The 17,830-nt window shown below is 44.5% G+C and overlaps 1 protein-coding gene and 1 long non-coding RNA gene across 10 annotated transcripts in view; one reads left to right on the top strand and one right to left on the bottom strand.

Annotated features, from left to right (window-relative positions):
• LOC103349194 (uncharacterized) overlaps positions 1–7,227 on the top strand; it is a 43,153-nt gene extending 35,926 nt beyond the window's left edge. For 7 of the 9 annotated variants that reach the window (XR_011378208.1, XR_011378194.1, XR_011378195.1 and 4 more), the window contains 3 exons: positions 107–457; positions 2,872–3,004; positions 7,068–7,227. This is a non-coding gene — a long non-coding RNA (uncharacterized lncRNA). The other 2 variants (XR_011378209.1, XR_011378200.1) reach the window with 2 other exon arrangements.
• A 3,381-nt stretch (positions 7,228–10,608) lies between these two features.
• The window catches only part of TECTA (tectorin alpha), a 74,632-nt gene continuing 67,410 nt past the window's right edge, over positions 10,609–17,830 (bottom strand). Inside the window, exons 22-25 of the mRNA XM_051819395.2 lie at positions 13,485–13,647; positions 12,371–12,458; positions 11,975–12,091; positions 10,609–11,419 (exon numbers count right to left, since the gene is read on the bottom strand). Coding sequence (XP_051675355.2) covers positions 11,319–11,419; positions 11,975–12,091; positions 12,371–12,458; positions 13,485–13,647 — 469 coding nt within the window. The 3' untranslated portion in view covers positions 10,609–11,318. The remainder of the gene's footprint in view (positions 11,420–11,974; positions 12,092–12,370; positions 12,459–13,484; positions 13,648–17,830) is intronic.

Below are 17,830 nucleotides of genomic sequence, written 5' to 3'. Positions count from 1 at the left end.
TCCTCAACACAGGACTTAGCACATACACTGAGATTCCTAAAATGTATAGTTGATTGAAAGACAAATCTTTAAGGTCAACTAACCAGGGTTCCTTTTGTGTTTCTAGATCCAGAAGAGCTGGGTTGACATGTCCCATCACTGAAGAGTAATGAAACATGGGGAAAATTGGCAGAATTCCTCCATAGGGGAACCACAGGCAATCTCTAAATGTGGATGAATCGGGCTCAACATTTTCACGGGGTTCATATTCAGCAACCGCTGCAAAGGATAGCTACAGTCCCACTTTGAAGTTGGTACATTCTTGGGACTTGTATTCTCGTCATGCATTTCCATTTCCCACCGAAGTATAACTTCTTTTTACAAGAGGAATAATAGCAGCAAACATGTTTTCTCACAAATTACTTTTAAAGAGAAATTTGATTCAGTTTATGGATCCTGTCTAAACAACAGGGAAAAGGTAAGAACACTGATTTTTTCAGTGACGAGAATTTCTTTTTTTCCTTTTATTTATTTATTTATTTTTGGTCTCAGAGGACTTTGTTACCCAGAGTTTGCCAAGTGCTCTATTTCATGCGGTTTAATGAAAGTCTTGGGTCCCATTTTTCTTCAAGATCACTTTGAGAGGACCATATTTCATTCATGAAAAAATAAAACCCTCCAAGTGGCTCTCCTGTCTCAGGTTTTGAATGGTATTTGGACAAATGCAGAGGAGTTGGTGGGGGAAGCCACAGAGGTTCTTTGAGAACCTGAAAACCTAATAAGTGAAGATGAATGGATGTTGAGACATAGATCCTAGTGCCCTCTAACTTACAGGGAACGAAGTTCTACCAAACAGTCACATATTTTAGTGAAGGAAGGCTTAGAGCTAAAGCCCTAAAAATCTCAAGACTCATCAGAATGAGTTTCTTTCTTTGTAACTTATCCTGAAGTGTTGAATTTCTCTTTCTCTCTCTCTCTCTCTCTCTCTCTCTCTCTTCCCTCCTGAAGAAATAAGATAAAATGGCTGTTGGCTGGCACTGCAGCTCACTAGCCTAATCCTCTGTCTGCGGCACCAGCACCCCGGGTTCTAGTCCTGGTTGGGGTGCCGGATTCTGTCCCGGTTGCCCCTCTTCCAGGCCAACTCTCTGCTGTGGCCCGGGAGTACAGTGGAGGATGGCCCAAGTGCTTGGACCCTGCACCTGCATGGGAGACCAGGAAGAAGCACCTGGCTCCTTGCTTCGGATCAGTGCAGCACTGGCCGCAGAGGCCATTTGGGGGGTGAACCAACGGAAGGAAGACCTTTCTCTCTGTCTCTCTCTCACTGTCTAACTCTGCCTGTCAAAAAAAAAAAAAAAAAAAGAAAGAAAGAAAGAAAGAAAGAGAGAAAGAAAGAAAGAAGAAATAAGATAAAATGGAATCTTGGCTTCCCTCATGATGGGATTTGAGCTAAAGGGAATGGACAAGGAAATAGTTTTACAACATCCTAAAGAAAAATTATTAGTGTTTTTTGTGTGTCCTATGTGTTGACTTTAATATTTATTTCCTCATTGTTCTAGGAAATCAGTTGATTTTTTTTCATTTGTGATAGCTTATGTTTATTCAAAGGCAATAATGTCAAGATACTTTGGTCCTTCATTTGTATTAGTTTAGTGTCTACAATGAATTATTTTGTTAAATTCAAGCTTTCTTCTCCAGGAGAATCCTTTCTATTTCATATTTCATTTCTTGGTTCTTAATAGATTTTACTCATTGTATTATATCTGAAAAAGTCATTTTTCTGCTTCTTGTAGTATTTCCAAATACTTCAGAAGTAATGGGGCCAGCATTGTGGCATAGTGGGTAAAGCTGCCTGTGACGTTGGCATCACATATGAACTATGGTTCGTGTCCTGGCTGCTCCACTTCTGATCCAGCTCCCTGCTAATGTGCTGCGGAAAGCAGTGGAAAATGGCCAAAGTGTTTGTGCCCCTGCCACCCACATGGAAGATCCACATGGAGCTTTTGGCTCCTGGCTTTGGCTTGGCCCAGCGCAGGCCGTTGTAGCCATCTGAGGGAGTGAACCAGTGGATGGAGGATCCTGCTCTCTCTGTAACTCTGACTTTCAAAATAAATCAATCAATCATGTTTTTAGAAAGGATTAAGATCATTTTCTATTTCTGCTAATAAAATCTGCGTCAGAGTTTTAGTGAACTTTCCCTTGCTTGGCATTTGGAAGGAGGAGGAAGAGGAGGTTTGTTTGATGGCTTCTGATTGATCTGGCTCTCTCAGGGTCCCAAGGGAAGTAAAGGCCAGTGAAGGCAGCTCAATTAAGATAGGGAATAAGAGAATCAAGCCAGATGTCCATCAAATGTTGACTGGATAAAGAAATTATGGTAAAATGGTATATATACACTATGGAGTACTGCTCAGTAGTAAAAAAAATGAAATTCTGTCATTTGCAACAAAATAGAGGCAACTGGAAGCCACTGTATTTAGTGAAATAAGCCAGTTCCAAAAAGACAGATATCGTATGTTTTCCCTGATCTGAGGCAACTCATAGAGTACCTAAAGTGTAATGTACTGGAGTGAAATGGACATTGTGAGATTCAATGATTGTTTACAGCCCTTGTCTCTTCTGTTGAGGAACAATTTTTTTTTTCATACTATTTGTTGAACTCTTTTACTTAGTATAGGGTTAACCTTATGATCATTAAGTAAACTGAAAGTAGATCTTTGTAAAAATTAAGAGTGGGAATGGGAGAGGGAGGAGGAAGAAGGGTTGGAGCATGGATGGTAGGGAGAGTAGGGTGAGGAGTATCACTATGTTCTTAAATCTGTACATATGAAATACATGAAACTTGTATAATTCTAATAAAGTTAAAAAGAAAAACTCATCATTGAGTGTTGTCCTTAGGAAAAAGTCTGTGATCTCAGATTCCTTGATGGACAGGGGAAGAGACAAATATTCTCTGGGGACTTGATCTGCATGAAGGACCAGGCTTAAAAACGTGATTAGAACGCAGGCCAGTTGACATGTGCATCATGCGGTAAGTCACAGTGTGACACTGGCATCCCACATGAGCACCATTTCACATCTTGGCTGCTCAATTTCTGATTCAGCTCCCTGCCAATGCACCTAGGAAAGCAGCAGAAGACGATCGAAGTGCTTATGCCTCTGCACCTTCGTAGGAGACCTGGATGGAGTTCTGGGCTCCTGGCTTTGGCCTGGCCCAGTCCCAGCTGTTGTGGCCATTTGGGGAGAGAACCAGTGGATGGAAGATCTCTTTCTCTGTGTGTCTCTTCTTCTTTCTCCTGCCTTTCAAAATAAACAAACAAATCTTAAAGAAAACAACAACATGCACAACACCAATTAAATGAATCATGGTGAGGGGCCAGTGTTGTGGCGCAGTGGATAAAGCCCTAGCCTGTGGTGCCTGCATTTCATATGAGCGCCTGTTTGAGTCCCAGCTGCTCCACTTATAATCCAACTCTCTGCTAACGGCCTGGGAGAAACAAAGGAAGATGGCCCAAGGACTTGGGCCTCTGCCACCCACGTGAAAGACCAGGAAGAAGCTTCTGGTTCCCAGCTTTGGCCTGGCCAAACCCCAGTCATTGTATGCCATCTGGGGAGTGAACCAGTGGATAAATAATCAATCTCTCTCTCTCTCTCTAATTCTGACTTTCAAATAAATAAGAAAGTTTTTTTTAAAATGTATCATGGCTGGGGCCGGTGCTGTGGCATAGCAGGTGAGGCCACCACCTGCAGTGCCAGCATCCCATATGGGCGCCAGTTCGAGTCCCAGCTGCTCCACTTCCGGTCCAGCTTCCTGCTAATGGTCTGGGAAAGCAGTAGAAGATGGCCCAAGTCCTTGGGCCCCTGCACCCACCCATGTGGGAAACCTGGAAAAAGTGCCTGGCTCCTGGCTTTGGATCGGTGCAGCTCCAACCATTGCAGCCAATTGGGGAGTGAACCAGCAGATGGCACACCTCTCTACCTCTCCTTCTCTCTCTGTGTAACTCTGACTTTCAAATAAATAAATCTATTAAAAAATAAATAAAATATCATGACTGAGCATCTCTCAACTCACTACATTGCTGCTAATCTTAAATTAAAATTCTGAATGTTTCTACTGCTTCTCTCTTGGAGGTCGAAAGGAAGCATTTAGAAACTGGGAATTTTTTTTTCTAAGGGAAAAAATTGTGTTCTGTGCGATCCACAGTTCTTTTTCTTATTTTCTGCCTTGAATATTCTGAGAGGACACCTAGACACTTTCACATTATGTGTTAAATCACTTCCCCCATGTCAAATTAGTTTGCCAAATTGCTTTCTGATCCTGATTCCTCAGGAGGGCAGACTCTGCTCCCTGCATGGGTGGAGATATGCCTTAGCCACATTTTGCAGTCTCCAGCGCCAAGACACGTGGAAAGTATTAGAGAGGACACACTTGTAAGTCCTTGACTTGAATGATCCATGTCCTTATGTTGTCTCAGCTCCTGCTCTGTTGCTGTAACAGAGTACCGCAGACTGGGTAACTTAGAAAGAACATGTGTTTAGCTCGCACTCCTGGGTGCTGGGAAGTCCACAGCTGCCTGTTTCTGGTGAGGGTCTCTGGGTTGTGCCACAACAGCCGGGAGGGCATTGCCTGGTGACAGGGTATATGGAAAAGCAGAAGCAAGAAGGAAAAAGGGGGAACTCATCTTTTTTTTAATCAGGAACCCATCTCATGATAACTAGTCCCCTCCTGGGGTGGTAGCATTAATCCATTCCTGTTCTGGGAGCCCTTTCCCAATTACCTCCCTTTAGTCCCCACCTCCCTGTACTATCATAGCAGCAATTACATCACATGGGTGTTAGAGGGGACACTCAAACCATAGCAAATGTAAATGTTATTTAAAGACCAAGACGGTAGCCTCTGTTGTGCCACAGCGGGCTAAGCCACTGCTTGTGGAAGCAGCACGCCACATCACAGTGTTGATTCAAGTCTCAGCTGCTCTGCCTCCAATCCAGACTCATACTAACGTGCCTATAAAGACAATGGAAGGTGGCAACGGGAGATGGGAGGTCAAGATGGAGTTGCTGGCTCCTGGCTTTGGCCTGGCAGCCTCTGGGAGAGTGAACCAATGGAAGGAAGACCTATCTCTCTGTCTCTCCCTCTCACTGTCTGTAACCCTACCTCTCAAATAAATAAATAAAATCTTAAAAAAAAAAAAAACTCTACTGATTCTGGGTATATCCTATGCAAAGGTTTTTCAAGACTTAAAGTAATTAAGTATGCTGTCTTTTTCAGTAAAATAATGTATTTTTACCTAAATGAAATAGGGTAATATCAATGGATTTTTGCACCCTAAACTATTCCACAGAGAAATTCAAGAGCTAAGGGCAGAAGATCAAGAACTCCATTTCCCAGGTTTTGTCTGAAAAGGCAATTATCATTCTAATATGTCCCATTAGAAGTTGACAACTGCTAAATGAACCTATGCGCACAAGCACACATACATGAGTGGGTTTGTGTTTCTCTCTCTATTTATTTGGAAGAGAGGGAGAGAGAAAGAGAGAATGTATTCCATCCTCTGGTTCACTCCCCAAATGGCTACAACAGAGCTGGAGCTGGGCCAATCCAAAGCCAGGAATCTGGAGCTTTTTCTGGGTCTCCCACACGGGTGCAGGGACCCAAGCACTTGAACCATCTTCTGCTTTCCCAGGCCATAGCAGAGAGCTGGATCAGAAGTGGAGCAGCCAGGACTCAAACCAGCGCCCATATGGGATGCCAGCACTGCAGGTGGCGGCTTTACCTGCTACTCCACAGTGCCGGCCTCTTTATTTAACACTTTGTACCATATATAATGTTACTTCAACTTCAGATTTCTCTAATCTCTCTGTCAAAATGCAGCATGAGGGGCAGGTGTTGGGTGCTGCAGCTACACTGCTGCTCAGGTTATCTGCATCCCATCTCAGGGTGCCTGGGTTCCAGTCCCAGCTCCCTTCCCCAGCTCCCCGCTTCTTGCTAGTGCACACACTAGGGGACAGCAGGTGATGGCTCAAATACTTGAGTCCCTGCTACTTCCATGGGAAATCTGGAAGGATTTTGGGGCTCTGGGCATTGGCCTGGCCCAACCCCTGCTGTTACAAACACTTGGGCAATACATCAACAGATGGGAAATGGATCTCTCTCTCTCTCTCTCTTTTCTCTTTGCCTTTCAAATCAAATAAATAAATATTTAAAATGCAGCATGATTTAGCATCAAACCATATTAAACACAGGTAGTACAGTGCTAGGTATGGAAGATAATACATTAGCATAAGGTTCTGTCATTTCATCTAATGGGAGAATATCTTAGTTTCAAAAATATTTCACAATCAGTCTCTTAAGCCAACAAAAAACAATCGCTAACCTCGAGGCTATAGGCAAACAGAAACACACATCAAAATGTACAGTGACTATTCTTCCTCCATTTGTTTCCTTAGCAAATAGAATTTGATTGCTGAGTTCTTCATGGAACGATGAGTCTTTTGTATTTTATTTCTATCTATAGACACTGAGATCTGTCCCTCTGCCGTGGAGATGTTGTCTTATATGAGAGTCATATTTCAGCAAACATAATTAAACCATCACAAACACAGCCTGGCATCAGTCAGACCAGAGTTATCGCTGCCGTGCTGTAGACGCATACAAAAGTATTTCACATTCTACTGGGGAGGGGGGAGACCACTAAATATTTCATGTTTTTTTTTTATCAGATTGTTTATTTCTCAACATTTTAAAGACATACACTTAATTTTTCTTGACAGCTATTTCTGTCCTCATGTTGGAGAAATAGATATTAAGGGCAAAATTTGCATGGGATGCCAAGAGCTGGTATTTTCCTGGAATGATGCTTACATTGTGCATAAAAATAAATCTCATACTGTTCTCCAGAAAATGTCCTTGGCATTTGATGTGTTTTCCAAAGCTATATTCTGGTAATGTTCTGCATCTAAGGTTTTGGGGCGGCGGTGAGGCAGGGGGTGGGGCGGGAATCATAATTTGGTGTGATTTAGTCTACATTTGGGTTTCGTGCGGAAATAAAAAGCAGACACTAGAGGGTGCTGTTTGATTTTCTTTTTCACAGGGCTGTGCAGCACACTGGGGCCCTGAAGAATACCATCATGTTCTTCTAAACAGGCCCTGCGAAGTACAGAAGTGCCCTGGGTCTGGGGAGAGAGAGAGAGAACTGGAAGGTTCAGAATGGGGTGGAGGCTTCATTAATTCAGAATTAATAAAGAACTAATTCTTCATTACCCTAACCCTGTATGATCGTCATCTTTTGATAATTACTTAATTCCTTTGGTTGAAAGAAATTTTATTAGATTTCAAGCTCTCACTAAATGTCAAATGGTTCTAAAAATAGCTAGAATATTAGACAATGTTAAACAATTAGTGCTCTCAAGTTTTGCCATTAGGATTTTGAGTAGCACACATACCTAATACTGGTTAGAAACTAATTATAGAACTCCCTATTGTCACAAATGCCAGACCCCAAGATGTTGTTTTTTTTCACATCAGACAAATACCAAGCCAACAAGACTCCCAATTAACTTCCATTTTAACCTTTGCTAAATTTGTACGTTTTTGTCTCCCCTCCTTGAGGCAAATTTTTTTGAGCACAAGGAAAAAAGCAATGTTCTGGAGTTTTCTTTCTTTATACTATCATATCGCTTAATATTTGTCTAGTTTCATTTCCTAATGTAAGAATATTTGGAGAAAAAAATTCTTAGTGTGCTCATGCTATAGAGGAGAAAAGGAAGGCATTGGCACGTTGAATGGTTTGTGTTGCAAACAGAATTAGTAGAAGGGGCAGGGTCATCTCCACACTCTTCTGCCCCACCCCAGGAAGTCACCTAAGGGGCTGTTTGGTACCAGTTCTGTAGACGTGCTTGTCTTTAACTCAGGTGTGGTGCCCTCCTAGGCATCCTGAGAGCCATCACCACCGATGCCTGCATCTTCTCCCTCCCGGGTAGAGGGGAAACTTGTACTTCCGAGTCTCTGAAAGCTGCAGCGATGTGACTTGTGTGGGCCAACAAAATGGAAACAGCAGCACCACGTGTCACTTCTGGGCAGAGGCATGAAAGAGCCGGGCTGGGCTTCTCCAGGCTCACCTCCCTTGCTGAAATCCACACGTGGAATCGGCAGCACCGGACGACAGCGGCACCTTGAGCGACCTCCATGCCAGGCTGACAGTGAGGAGCAGAGTCTGCTCACATGAGTGACAAGGAAATCTTTGCTGCTAAGCCAATTAGACCCTAGAGTTTTCTGCAGCCTGGCCCAGTCCCATGGTAGACAAGTGAGGGATGTCAATCAAGTGAGCAAACCAATGACCAGGAATAAAGGTGTGGCAAGAACGGATTTCATTAAAAAGCAAATAAACAATCTATAGTTTTTCTTAAAGATTTATTCCGATTCAATCCCATCAAGGTGGCATGTACCAATACCATCTCATTAGTCAAAGTGATCAGTTTCAGTTCACAATTGGTCATAATGAAAGGATTAAGAGTCAAGGGATCACACAAATAAGACTAGTGTCTGCTAATACTAACTGAAAGAATTAAAAAGGGAGAGAACCATCCAACATGGTAAGCAGGATACACAGCAGACTCATAGAATGGCAGATGTCCTAAACAGAACTCTGGCCTCAGAATCAGCCCTTAAGCCATTCAGATCTGGCTGAAGATCCCATGAGAGTATTTTAGGCATGGAAAGCCAAGACACTCTAGCAAAACAAACAAACAAACAAAACAACTAAATGAAAGATCTCTGCAAGTGAGATCCCAGTAGAAAGAACGGGCCATCAAAGAAGGAGATACCTTTCTCTGAAGGGAGGAGAGAACTTCCACTTTGACTATGACCTTGTCTAAATAAGATCGAAGTTGGCAAACTCAAAAGGCTTCCATAGCCTTGGCAACCCATGACAAGAGCCTAGGGTGATTACTGATACCATAAACAAGAGTGTCAATTGTTAAGTCAACAACAGGAATCACTGTGTACTTACTCCTCATGTAGGATCTCTGTCCTTAATGTGTTGTACTATGTGAATTAACAGTATAGCTAGTACTCAAACAGTACTTTACACTTTGTGTTTCTGTGTGGGTACAAACTGTTGAAATCTTTACTTAATATATACTAAATTGATCTTTTGCATATAAAGATAATTGAAAATGAAACTTGATGTGAATGGAATGGGAGAGGCAGCTGGAGATGGGATGGTTGCGGGTGGGAGGGAGGTTATGAGGGGGGAAAAGCCATTGTACTTCAGAAATTTATATTTATTAAATAAAAGTTAAAAAAAGATTTATTTATTTGAAAGGCAGACTTAGAGAGAGAGAGGGAGACACACACACACACACACACACACACAGATTTTCCATCTAGTGGTTCACTCCCCAAATGCCTGCAATGGCTGTAGCTGGGCCATTCCAAAACCAGGAACCAGAAGCTTCCTCCAGATCTCCCATGTGGGTGCAGGGGCCCAGCAACTTGGGCCATCTTCTACTGCTTTCTCAGGCACATTAGCAGGAAGTTGGGTCAGAAGTGGAGCAGCCAGGACTCGAACTGGTGCCCATATGGGATGCTGGCATTGCAGGCAATGGCTTTAGCCACTACGCCACAATGCTGGACCCCAAAATCTATATAGTTTTTAACCTGGTCATTTCTAATGACTTTGATATGAGAATCAACAGAGAAGTCATGAAATAAGTAATATATCATTTCCTCCTTGTATATTTTTGTGTAAACTTCATCTAAGGAACTCAAGCAAAACACTAGGTGTGATGTTATTGTGTTCAGCTCAGCATCTGTCAGATTTTGAGAACCTACGCCTTCAACAGTGGGAACGGAACAGGTGCAATAACTCCTTGGAATCTTCAGCTCTCCACACGTGAGGTGGCGGGGAGTTGAGGTTTCATGTAAACAAAGAACATGTGCACGACACCCGTTTCTAGCACGTTGGAGGAGCAGTGTGGCATCGCAGCGAGCGTAGATGGTTGACTCCTTGATTCATCTCCGTGCTCAGCATTTTCCCAAAATATCTCGCAAAGACCCAGCAGGAGTAGATAGATGCTCATTGTCCTCCACCTGTGCTGGTTGTCCTGTGTGGCTGCCAAGCTGAGCTGGGGCTCTCTGACCCTCCCGGGGCTGGGAGAACAGACCGTGTACACCTGCCGCTTCAGCCCCATGACCGTGGGCTGCTGCTGCCTTCGACACACAAGACAACAGCCATGGCACTCGCACCCACGCCCAAGGGTGCTAAGCAGCTTGGCTCTGCTTTTTTGGAGTTCCCAGAAAAATACAAAAATATTGTCGGCTTCAAGGCAAGACAGCTGTGGAATAGATGTGAAGTCGGTGTGACTGCTTTTAACTGTAGAGAGGAGAGCCTCTCCAGGGATATATTTAGCAGGCCCTCAATTTTGTGGTTAATTGTGGTAAATGTGTGTTTATGTGCCGCTTATAAGAGAGGGCACTGCCTGCTTCTCTTGTGCATGGCACCTAAATGCTCTGGAAGTACACACGGGACCAGAACACAGTGCACTACAGCTCGGACCAGCACTGCATACCAGGCCCAATGGCTGCGGCTTATTCTTTTGTGTATTATATTTTTTAATTACAGCATTCGACTTAGTATGCAAAGCTTAGCGTCAATGAGAATGATTCGAGCCACCTACTAATGAGAATATTTGAACACAAAGTTTATTTAAAGATAAAACACATTAAAAATCATTTGGTTGATTTGTAAAAAGAGAAGGGGCTGGGTTTGCAAACAATGGCAAGGATGGAGGGCACAGTGGGTGGGGAAGGAGCTCATCACAAACAGAAGAGAGCAACGCATGCGTATCACAGATCAGACATTTCCAAAACAGCAGGAAGAGGCCCTGGAGGGAGTCAGACCTTCCAGTCATTGCTTCAAAACCATTGCCACAGGCCCTCTCTCCGTACAAGCTGTGATGCCAAAGTGACACTGGCTCAAAGATTTCTCTGGTCAAATTTCTGCTCTGTCTTGGCTAACCAGGTGTTTTGTTTATTCTTTTTTTTTTTTTTTTTTCCTTTAATGACTTTTCATAGGAACCAAAGGTTCCGGTGGCAACTATTTGGGAATTTTCGGCAAGACACACGCTTTCCACAACTGGCTTTTAAAAGCCCTGTTTTGTGCTTTGAAAGAGGAGCTTGGGATTTCACTCACTTCCAGACCTGTGACCACTGGGAACAGGGGGCGTCACGTTTAGGTGCTGGACACTTTCAAATAGGTTTGGACTTCGGGGCACACACGTTCTATCCTACAGGGAGCTGAAGTCAGTAAATTACAGTACTTCAAATGGCAACCTTGAGTTCCTTATGAGGTCGTGCCTGATTTATAGACAAAATGCCATAATGAAATCTGGGTCATGATGAGAAGGAGTGTCCAGACGTGAAGTTCAGCTGAAGAATTGGAAGCTGTAAACGGAGAGGAACATAGGAAATCCCATGAGAAAACAAATACCTGTGAGTGAGCCTGCAGACATATTTGTGGTACCCAACTAAGTAAAGGAAATGTCCCTGCCAAGAACCCACTCGATGCAAATGGCCCTGACTAAGGCAGAATTAATCCACCTTGGAGGAGCGTCCTGTTAACATCACAGGTGCAGCGAGATCCCGGGTGAGGGCCAGGATTTTATTTATTGGAGCAAACATCTCATTCCCGACCTCAGCCCATGCAGCCTGGGCAGACAGATTTGTAAGGCCAATTAAGGTCCTTACGTGGTGGGATAACTCACTTTATTATTAAAAAAAAAAATTATTTTCATCTTTTCAATGAAAGAGCAGGGACTCAAAGGTTTAAAAAGGGGGTGCTAGAATCCCTTGGGCATTTTCCCCATCTTTCCTTCTTAGTCGCTGGAACTTTCACCGTAAGGTCTGACTGAATGGGCTTCAACTAGGACTTTCTGCCTCGCCTGTGAAAGAACTTCCTGTGTCCCCCAGCTGCCTGCCCGGAAGCAGAGGGGCAGCTACCTCTGCAGCTCCGGCCATCTTCCTGCAGGGTTCCGGTCACACAGCTGCACAGAGGCCCGTCCACGCGGCTCGTGCAGATCTGCTCACAGCCCCCATTGTCCTCACACCAGTCCAGCCCTGAAAACGGACAGAGGAGCGAATTCAGTACAGGCGGTGGCACCCTCCAACTGCTCCCTAGAGGCAAGGTTTCAAGAGAGGAAAGGGTTCGGGAAAGGCCAAGGTCGTGGAGTTTTGAGGACAAGGAAAAGATTTCCTTAAGGAGGTGGGCAACCTCTCGCACCGGTGCCCCCAGCACCGGCCTCCTCATCCCTAGACTCACAGCACAGGAGAGAGACCGCCACGTCTTCACGGCCCCTTGCTTTAATATTTATCGTGGGTTTTAGGGAACATACATACTTTTTCTCCTAATAGGTCCCACTGAAATGATCTGTTCTTTGGGTTCTTTTGTATAATCTGTGGCAATCCTGGAATTTTGTGGGCAATTCTGAAAAACAGAACACCAGAGGGGAAATTTCACACAATTAAGCTGATAACTTATTCCTCACCATGTTTCCACCTCCAGAGAGGCAGTGGCTTCAGCCTGGAGCATTGTCGCTACTCCGATTAATTAGAACCAATGCATTCTTGATCATTGAGCCCACTGGGACTCCAGGCTTTAGGTTGAGCAGAATTAAATATATTCTCCACACTAGAATGAGATTCAAAGGGCCTCTGTGCTTGGGAAGGAGGCTTGTTGTGTCTCACCGGATGCTAATGTATGCAACATCATCTGTAAGTAGCTCTGACCGTAATTCATATCTTGATTCTGCAAACACAGGGTGAGCATAATGCTGGAATGTTGAATGGTAGAGGCCAGGTTCCAGGGCAATCCAACCATAAGGAGATAGCCCTACGTGGTAGGGATGTGATGCTAGTGTGGAAGAGATGATGGGCTTGCCACCTCATCCTATTTGCCCCTCGCGTGCAGATCAGGTGACCCTGGTCTACAGGACCCCTGGGTAAACTGGACCCTGTGCCCAGGAGTTTGGTTCAGTAGTGGAGTGGAGCTCAACCCAATGGTCATTAAAATCAGGTGGCTCTACTCATACGCTCCCAGCATACTTCTCAACCAGGTCAACCTGCCATCCCCAGGGCACGTGTCACAATGTCTGGAGACATTTCAGGGCTGCAACTGGGGTGTGGAAGCTGCTGGCATGTAGTGGGTAGAAGCCAGAGGCGCTACTAACACCCTACAGTGCACACAACAGTTCCATATGGCAAAGAATTATTGGGTTCAAAATGTCAAGAGTGCCAAGGTTTGAGAAACCCTTGTCTAGTGATAGTTCAATGACCGGTTGACATTTCAGAGAGAAGATTCAACGTACTGTTCTCTCTGTGTCCCCCGAAAGAAGACAAAGCAGCCATCCTTAGCACCTGTGGGTGATTCCAGTTCAGTCACCTGGCGTTCAGGACCGTATGCTGGGCCAGGGAGAAACAGGGCTAAGCACTTCACTCTCTCACTCTCACTTACGATTTTACAAGAATACTTTTCTGAGTCACAGAGCGACACGGCACAGTGCAGATGGACTTCATCATAATCCCCAATGAATTTAAAGACAGTGACGTGAAAGCGACAGGTTAGAGACACTCCGTTCTCCTCGATGCCAATGGTGTTATCTTTAATGTTCTGACACCTAATTGGAAAAAAAAAATAATGGGATCTTGGCTTCAATCCTCATCTTCCTTTCAAAAGTTCACATTTCACATCAAACCGTCATGAAGGGTGAAAATGTCTGCCTTTGAAAGCGACCTCTGATCTGCATGGGGCTGTCATTTATTACCACTGCCTCGTGGGTTCATGGTTTGAAGCTCTGGAACACTGAATTCCACTTCGAATTAGTATCCCAGCTGCAGCTAGAAGCTAAATGACTGCAGGAATGGCACTTAATTTCCCCACACTTCTGGTTCTCATTCCTCCCCCTCATAATGCTGTGTTTTACTGATAACAATTTAACAAACACAAGATTAGTTCTTACTTCTTCTGTACTTTCTTCAGTTAATTATCAATGTTGGCAGGAGCCCCCGATGCAAACCCTACTGGGAAATCTTCCCACGCCTTAGAATAGGTAGGAGCTAGAGGGGAAAGAAGAGTGGCTAGGGAGGAGGTTAGAATCGTTCAAATGGAGGCGACAGCCTCTTGAGAAAAACTCCCTTCCTCTTGGTGCTTTGGAGCCAAGTCACCGCCGAGACACCCCTCCGGCGCAGACATCTTGCTGCAACTCCTTAAGAGTCCCCCTCACAGTCTCGCACGCTCCCGTGTCTTTTCATGTACAGCTTCCCCACCTGGAAGATCTTTCTGCTCTTCTTCCCGCGCATAACTCCTGCTCGTTCTTCAACCCAGTCACGTGCCCTCCTTTATAAAGATGCCTGCCGGTGCCCTCAAAGGCAGGAACAGGTGGCCTTTCTTGGGTCTGCCAACAGCGCCTCGTTGAACTCCTCAGCGCAGGAACCACGCCCTCACCGTGGCACCAGCCATCACACAGCACGTCACAGGTGTTCAAAAATCTTCCTTGGGTGAGTGGGTAAATGCCTTGTGTTTCCATAGCCAAGGTGGGCCCATGGAAGCCAAGAAGTTCTTCAACATGATATGGATAAAAGCACTCTTTTTCCTGTTTCCTTTCCCTAACCCAAGGATTAAGCTGCTTAGCAATAAGGAAAATTAAAACTTGAAGTTAGCCTTCAGCGTTCCCACACCTATTAAGTTAGGTAATTAGTCTTGTAGGCAAAATGCTAGCTGCTTTCCCAGGCAATTGTCTCTTAAATGCTTTCAAACAAAAACCCACATGCTGTACTCTTCCTCGTTGCTGTTAGTCATTTCGATGGTCTAAACTGGCTCAGGGATTCTAAAGTGGGAGCAGCCCCCAATCTTCACGTAGACTCTCCCTCCTGACCACCAGCTCTCTGCCAGGGACATGACCTGAGGTTTAGGTATCAGAAGAGCGTGGATACAAAGGAGGGGGTCCAGGTGAGCAGGAGGGCTGGCTGGGCGCCTTCTCAGAGCAAGCGAATAAGCCAGGCACGAGTGTCTTCTATCCACTACCAGAGGGACACCTGTCTTTTCCTCTTTCAAGGAACACAAAAAGACAAGACAGGGTCCTGTGTGTGTTCACACTTCGGAGCTACTGGTAGACGCTGGTGATGGGAAGAAACAACTGACCCCCACAGGCTGGACACACCTTACTATTCATTTATTAACCAGTGAATATCCGTTTTCCCTTAAGTTCACTTGAACAAAGCAATAACCCATCTGCCCAAGAAAGGTTAAAAAGGACCGATGGAGTCAAATTCTCCTACAGGATGACGTCACCTCCCACCCAACAATAGTGTGACTTGAAGATCTTTATACAGACATACACTAGGGGGCGCTGAGATTTATGAACATGCTGGTTTATTCCCCCTCTCTGGGTCAAGTCTGTCAAATGTTATTTTATTGTTAGTTATTTGAAAGACAGAAGGGCAGGGAAGAGACAATGAGAGGCAGAGGGCTTTCACCTGTTGTTCCTCTCCAAATGTTTGCAGTGGCTGGGGAGGGAAGGAGCAGAGCAGGACGCTGGGAACTCCATCCTGGGGGGCAAGAACCCAACTACTTGGGCCATCACTGCTCCCTCCCAGGATTTGCCTTAGCAGAAAGCCGGAGTCAGGAACCAGAGCCATGTATCAAACCCAAGTGCTGTAGTATGGGACACAGCTACTTTAATCCACTAGGCTAAATGTCCATTCCCCCAAAACGCCTTTTAAAATGCTAAGCGCCAGCTCATCTTTCAAACACCCAAGCCCTATCAGTTGGGTTTGCATTTGTGCAGTGGCTTCTGTCTTAGCCCATTTATGTTGAGAAAGGAAAGTGATGAGGGAAGAAAGGGACACGGAGAAGGAGAACTGTGATGTCCACCCACGCATCAAGGCCTGTGAGACACCAGGTAGTCACCAACTCCCTCCCTTTGCTTCTGAAAACTAAATTCAGTTCAGAAAGGCAGATGCCCTAATGGGTTCTTTGCTGAGGATTCCACGATATGCCTTGGTAACATTTGCTATGCACCATGCCGTATCAGTGAGGGAGCCAGCATGTCCTTCTCTGTCCCTTGCTGCTTGGGTGGCTTTGGGTCAGCTATGTCGCTCACCTCTCCAAGACTGTTTCATCTCCAACATAGCAGATGTCCATTATTCGCCCAGAACCACACCCCTTTTCCCTTGGAGAACCATTCCTCTCCACCCTCCACTGCCAGCCATAAAGCTAATTCCAGTGTCCACAGCACTTTGCATGCTACACAAGTGGATGCTGACCCAAGCATCCCCAGCCCAGAACAAAGGCTAGCCATGTAAGCCCAGACATGCTACTCATGGTCCTTCCCTGGGACTGCCTGGATTGGAGGTATAAGAAGTACTCTCTCCCAAGTTGCGACAGTGTAAGGAGATGAATCTAGGGTTGCCAGGATCTACCAAGGTTAGTGAGAGAGACAAAAGAGGCAGAGATGAGAGAGAGAGCAAGAGGAGGCTTTGGCCAGCATCTAGCCCCAGATGCCATCATCCCAGAAGCTGTGTCCTGTGCTTTGGTGTTGCAAATGCTTTGTGTTTTTATTTATATTTTTTGTATAAGCTGGTTTGAATTGGTCTCTGCCATTTACAATTGAAAGAATTCTGATTAACATCGTCACCTGCTTTAAGAATTCTTTGTATTGGAGTGATGGAAATGTTCCAAAATTAGATTATGGTGCTGTTTGTACGCCTCTGCAGATTTACTAAAAAATCATTGAATTTTACACTTAAAGCAAGTACATTTTATTGTATATAAAGTCTGCATGCAATAAAGCTGTTAAAAATGAATTATTGTAAAATCAATTATAATACGTGCAAACTGCCTGACAGAACCAGGAAGTGTTTTTTAAAAAAAGAAAGATAGCCATTCTTATTGTTGATTGATCTATAAACTTTTCTTGTCATTTATTCACCTTGTCAATTTTAATGTGCAACCACTATGTGTTAGGAAGTACATTACGTGGTGGGCCTACAGTGGTGAGTAAAAGGAAACTTGCTGAGTTTACAAGGTATTATCAGAGTGCAGCCCTTATCCATGGTTTTGCTTTCCCAATTCCAGTTACCCATGGTCAATCACAGTCTGAAAATATTCAGTGGAAAATTCCAGGAAAGAACCAATCGCCAAATTCTAAATGCACCATTCTGAGAGCACAATGAAACCTCGTGCTGTCCCAGTCCACTCTGCCCAAGATGCAACGCATCCCTTTGTCACTGTATCCGTGCCACCCACCCATTAGTCACTCAGTAGCTGTCTCTTTATCAGATAGACTGTCACATACCTAAGTGCTTGTGTTTAACAACCCTGATGTAGTATCTTCACACCCCATCACAATGCTATGTCATCTATCTCACGCCATCTCATCACATATGGCCCTAATGTAGTATCCTCACACTACAGCACAATGCTGTGTCATCCATCTCACACCAACTCATCATGTACGACCCTTATGTAATATTTTCATGCTCCAGCACAATGCTGTGTCATCCATCTCACACCAACTCATCATGTATGATCCTCATGTAGTATCCTCACACTACAGCACAATGCTGTGTCATCCATCTCACGTCATCTCATCACATACAATCCTCATGTAGTATCCTCACGCTACAGCACAATGCTATGTCATCCATCACACACCATCCCATCACGTAGGCACTGTGTCATCTCGCATCATCACAAGAAAGGGGGATTACAGCATAATAAGATCTTTAGAGAGAGAGAGAGACCACATTCAGGTAACTTGTATCATAGTGCAATATTATAATTTTTCTCTTTATAACAGG

The sequence above is a fragment of the Oryctolagus cuniculus genome, chromosome 1 (assembly GCF_964237555.1).
Source record: "Oryctolagus cuniculus chromosome 1, mOryCun1.1, whole genome shotgun sequence".
Classification (NCBI taxonomy): domain Eukaryota; kingdom Metazoa; phylum Chordata; class Mammalia; order Lagomorpha; family Leporidae; genus Oryctolagus; species Oryctolagus cuniculus.
This window is presented reverse-complemented; position numbering and strand designations above follow the sequence as displayed.